The sequence below is a fragment of the Aphis gossypii genome, unplaced genomic scaffold (assembly GCF_020184175.1).
Source record: "Aphis gossypii isolate Hap1 unplaced genomic scaffold, ASM2018417v2 Contig01066, whole genome shotgun sequence".
NCBI classification, from domain to species: domain Eukaryota; kingdom Metazoa; phylum Arthropoda; class Insecta; order Hemiptera; family Aphididae; genus Aphis; species Aphis gossypii.
Genome location: NW_026083438.1, coordinates 6,518 through 12,295, shown reverse-complemented (window position 1 = coordinate 12,295; position 5,778 = coordinate 6,518). Strand labels below are relative to the sequence as shown.

General features: G+C 31.8%; 1 protein-coding gene across 1 annotated transcript; it reads right to left on the bottom strand.

The window, feature by feature from the left end:
* Window positions 1-3,225: 3,225 nt before the first annotated feature.
* LOC126555759 (uncharacterized) lies at window positions 3,226-5,331 on the bottom strand. Its single transcript, XM_050210642.1, has 2 exons — window positions 5,194-5,331; window positions 3,226-4,396 (listed from the first exon to the last, which is right to left on the bottom strand). The coding sequence occupies exons 1-2, from the start codon at window positions 5,323-5,325 to the stop codon at window positions 3,356-3,358; spliced, it is 1,173 nt and encodes a 390-aa protein (XP_050066599.1). The 5' UTR covers window positions 5,326-5,331; the 3' UTR covers window positions 3,226-3,355.
* Between the last annotated feature and the right edge of the window lie 447 nt (window positions 5,332-5,778).

Here is a 5,778-nt window from a genome sequence, read left to right as displayed (position 1 = left end):
GCACAATTAGGTGGGGTCGCTTTTAACGCAGTTCGTTACAGGGAGTTCCAGGAATGGAACGAACTAAAACAACACCTTCGCGTAATTTTTAGGACAACTCATTCGATAAATTATTTGCAAATGCAATTAGGTTCAATGAAACAAAATTCAAACGAATATATTAAAGGCTTCGCAGGACGCATAGAACATACCTACCACGAACTAACCTAACGCGTTAACCTTAGGCAAAACACCAGAAGAGGCACGCATAATTTCGCAAACAGTTCAAACTTACGCTTTAAGTGTATTTATTAACGGGGTAAACTTTTTAATCAGAACACTATTAAAAGCGCGTAATATCGTCACACTAGAGAGCGCTATAACACTCGCGATCGAGGAAGAGAAACCCGTATTCGGGTGGCAAAAACCTAAATTCCAAAATAAAAATATGAGTAAAAATAATAAAATTAATATTAAATGCAATCGTTGCAGTAAGATGGGTCATTATGCTAATGAATGTCGCAACACCTTAGCTAGCAACACGAATTTTCGAAACCCAACTAACAATCGGGAGAGCAAACCCGTATATGTTAAACAGGAATACCAAGGACAGGTTAAATTCTGTCAATACTGTAAGAAAGCTAATCATAACATAAAAGATTGTAAGAAAAGAATGTACAATGAAAAAAATTAAAAAACTACTAACGAAAGTACCGAGCCGAGCACTAGCTATTCAAATCACACGGTTAGCGAAATCAACTAGAATCAAGTACACGTAGTAACAAATTTCGATGAAGAACACATTATGTGTTCATCGCAAAAATTTAAACCACAACTTATCAAACTTTTAGTAGATTTCGGCGCTGAAATGAATTTAATTAAGATAACCGCATTAGAGGGGCAGGTCGTTGTTAACGAAAGAGAGAAGCGTAATATAAAAGGTATTAACGGGACGCCTATAAACACTATCGGAACGGTCAATACGACTATGCAAATTAACGATGCTACATTAATCATAAAATCCGACGTCGTATTCGGTGACTTTCCCATAGCTGAATCAGGTATCATAGGTCGTAACTTTTTGAAACAACACAAGGTTATTATGGACTACAGCCAAAACCTGTTGACCATACCCGAATCTGCCGCAGGTTACGAAAAAGTGGTTATTCCACCACGGAATAACTGCGTTTTGCTAATAAATAACAATGATGAAATAAAACATGACTTAATTATTTACTTAACTATTAAAAAACAGGATCTTAACGAAAATGTAATAATAGCGAAGGTTAGCCCAGTGCATGGTAATAAAACTATTAGTAATATAATAAATATTTCGAAGGAACCATTTATAATCGATCAACCGTCAACACAAAACATAGAGTGGGAACCTTACCGTGAAACAATACTCAAAGTATCATCCGAAAACGAGATACAATCGGGTAGGATCGAAAAATTAAAAAACGAAATTAGAACAGAAGATCTAAATACAGAAGAACGGGAGAATATTTTAGGACTATGTTACGATTACGCGGATTTATTTTACTTACCAAGGGATTATTTTTAAGTGCTACCAAAGTAGTCACCTATACTATAAACACACCGCGTTGTACAAAACCGATTAATATCCGTCCTTATAGACTTCCATGGGCATACCAAGAAGAAATTGAAAAACAAATTGTAGAAATGAAACAAAATAATATAATACGCGATTCCAAATCACCGTTCAATTTTCCACTTGTAGTAGTGAAAAAGAAAAACTAAGATATAAACGGGAAATACAAGCTTCGAGTATGTGTAGATTTTAGGAAATTAAATGAGGTAACCGAAAATGAAGCCTATGAACTTCCAAATCTATTAGAAATACTAGAGTCATTGGGGTCTTCCAAATACTTTTCAACACTTGATCTAGCATCAGGATATCACCAGATTAACATTAACAAAACTCTTAAATCTCAGGATAATTCATATCACCAGAGCAGTGCTCCATGTAAACGTGTTTTAAATTAGTCTCGTCTTGCTTGAATAGAATTATCATATTACTATTGTCTCGAATAAGTTGTTTTGGTATGCGTACGAATGATTGTGCTAGATAGAATACATCAATGTTGTTATATCTACAGCGCGTGTAGTAAGAACGTATAATATTTTGATTTTCACATAGAATATCATCAAATATAAAAACAAAATCTGGTAATGCTTTTTTTGGAGGGATAACCTCATCGTTTTCATGAAAAGTGAATAACCAAACTCCCTCGACATCTTTTAAAATGTCACAAAGCATTTTATATTTAGGTTGTTCGAGTGTTTTCAAGTATATATAAACGTTATGAAATCGATTACCATTTATATTAGTCAATAAGGCATAAATTAAATTTGTTTTACCACATCCAGAAAGGCCAACAACTAAAGCACGACAGGTATTTGGTAAAAGCGCTCCTTGTCTTGATTCACGAGTCGTAGATGGGTCGACATTTTCCACCATGAAATTTATTTGTTGATCGACAAACTTCATTATTATATAATGATTATGTATAAATAGCTGTGCAATCTTTATAATCTCACCATTACACGATGTCACCCGTTCGCAGAAACAACAAGAATAAAGGCGGAGGTATAATTAACACTCTTATAAACAAATTACCGTTTGAACTTCATTTACCAGGTAATTATAAATTCTACCACGCACATAACCTAACTATGTCACTTTAAATGTTTATAATTTATATATATATATATATATATATATATATCATTTTAGGTTATCAGTACTGCGGTCCTGGGACAAAATTAAGAAAACGGTTGCATCGTGGTGATAAAGGTATCAATCCTTTAGATTAAGCGTGTAAAGAACACGATATCGCTTATGATCCCAGCAACTCTTTGACAGACCGTCAAAAAGCAGATTATATATTAGAAAATAGGGTTTAGAATAGATTCAATTCAAAAAACTCAAATTTAAAAGAAAAGACAGCAGCGTGGTTAGTCACTACGGGTATGAAGGTAAAACGTAAAATTGGTGCAGGATGTGGATTCAAAGCTGCTATAAAGACGGCTAAAAATATAAAAAACAAATGCTTTAATAAATAGTACAGACCTAATACACATATTGAAATAATAATATAAACATCAATTAATAATAATCAACCAAACTGAAATAAAATATAATGAATACACTGAATTAGTTAACAGCAAAACTATAATATAATAAAAAAGAAATTCTTAAATAAATAGAAGAAACTTGGTACACTTATTGAAATAATATAAACAATTAATAATCAATACGGACTTAAAAATAAATAACACTGTAAATTAAATTTTATAAAATTATTAAAAAAAAAAAAAAACCGTCTTATTGATCAGTCTCTTAGTTACCTGCCTAATGTTTATCAATGGTGGTTTTTGTTATATCATAATTATAACAGGTTTTATCATCACATTCTTTAATTAATTGTTTTGACAGTAACAATCCACACAATGTTTCTGTAGGCAATCGGTTCCTTAATTTTGTTTTGTTTATATTTACAGCACTAAACACTCTCTCAACACAAGCACTACTGTGTGGCAGTGATAGTAATCCAGTAACAAAATTATTTATTTCAGGATACATGAGTGTATCATCACCTTTAAGAATAGTAAGACTATCTTTCCAAAATTTAGGAACAGACTTTTCTTTGTCAATGTTTATGTTACTGATAAATAAACGCCATTCTCTGTCAAGTTCATTTGGGTCATTTACAAGCTTAGAGAAACAAATGGAAACCAATCCTAAAGTGGTTGTATTTTTCACATTGTTTGGATCTAAAAATGTCATGTGTTTCAATGATTTTACTTCATTTGAATTAAATGGAAACCGTACAAATATTTGCCTGGCACATTCTACCAGAAAACTTAAACAATTAGTTTGAAAAATTTCTTTATCTTGTACGGTTAAGACATTGTTTTGAAATGCTACAGCTACTGCAGGTCCCAAGTATATATTTTCTGATGGTAGATAATTTTCAGGATTAAGGTACTGCAGTACAGAAATGTCAGTATTATTCAAAATGTTTCGTTTTATGTAGCACTGTAGAATAAATTTATAAGCAGAAGCAATTCGATCATAAAGCAAGTACAATTTGGGAGTTTCTGATTGAAATTCAAGATTAACATTTACTATTGTAGGCAAAATGAAAGTTAAAAACTCTAAATACAATTTGTTTTTTGGGTCATCTAAATAATTAGAAATGTTTGTTCCATTTAATACATCTTTAAACTTCTCCAGATAAAAGTACGATTGCAGAGCTTTGTATTGTTCCAAAATACGCTCTACGGCAGCTAACACAAAAAGCCACCGGGTGCCTGATAGTTGCAACAGTTTATGTGGTTTGATTGACCAGAAAATTTGAAAAGACTCGTATTCTTTTTGACGTTTAAAGCTCTGTTGAAAATATGTATAAACCAAGCGAACCATGTTTTCAACTGTATCTGGTAATTTTTTACACGCATAATCTGCTCATAAGGCCAATGAGTGACAAACACATTTTAGTATAAACAAATTGGGAACATCAGCTCTTAATTTAGTTTGTAATGAATTGTTTACACCCATCATCGCATTTGCTCCATCGGAAGCAAATCCAATCAAATTATCTTTATATGGGATTTGATGTTTAATAAAGTAATTGGTAATTACTTCATACATATTTTGTGATGTGGCATTTGCTAATGGCAACAAGGTAACAAACGAGTCGGATACTACAAAATTGATGCATGTTCGTACAACAGTCGCTAAATGTTTTATGCAGCTATGATCTGTCGATTCATCAACTAAAATTGAAAATTTATGATTTTTCCTAATATTTAAAACGTTATCAAATCCTGTAGCTCCAACAACATTGTTTATGAGACGTGTACATTTAGTTCTGTTGTACGATAACTTCTCTAAATCTTTACGTTCTAAACCAATGGATTTTATTAACCCAACCAGATGATCAACCGAATTTATGGGTAGATTATGTTCTGCAATAAACGATGCTATGCGAATTTCTGCAGCTTTCACTTTACGGACAGAAGAAATCAAATTTTTGGTAGAAGGCATATCAAAAACAGATGTGACTTTGACATTTTTCAAAGTTTGTTTGTGTTTGTTAGATGACTGGTGTTTTTTCACTGCCGACGACCCACCTTTGCAATCGCTCAAACAAAATTTACAGTAAAAATAAAAATTTCCTTTCTTACTACGTCCAATCCACTTTTTAAAATCTTCATCGTTTTCCCAGTGCTCTTGATACTTGTGTTCGTAATGCCATGTTTTCTATTTCTTGGCACCCGGAGTTCTAAGAGGACTATTACTTTGAACAGATTCATCATCAGTACTTGTCACTAAACAATAAATATGAAACTACAATACAATTTTTACATAATAAAATATAATTTTTATATTTTGTTGCATTTATTTCTTTTAGATTTTAGTAAGAGCAGAAAATATTTATACATTTTTATGAAATGTTTTAACGCATAGTTATTTTTCGCTGATTAAAAACTGTATGTGAATTATCATACAATATTAATATTTAATTTGCTTTGATAGATTTCAAAATATGATAGCGCCCTTTCTTGTATTGTTTAAATTGGACACCGTGGTAAATAATGTATAATAATGTAACTTCTTTAAACTAAAAGAAACTGACTAGTTTAACCATTCTACCTATTTATTATCAAATACTCCTCATTATTTATTGATTAATAATTGAATACAAAAATTGTTTTTCAAAAATGGCATACATGATACATGTTAGATTTATTGAGTTGCAGCACCGCGGA

Coding starts and splice junctions, on each gene's coding strand:
- LOC126555759 (XM_050210642.1), bottom strand. CDS start 5,325: ATGATGAATCTGTTCAAAGTAATAGTCCTCTTAGAACTCCGGGTGCCA. Junction 4,397..5,193: donor TAAAAAGTGGATTGGACGTA/GTAAGAAAGGAA, acceptor TATTTTCAACAG/AGCTTTAAACGTCAAAAAGA.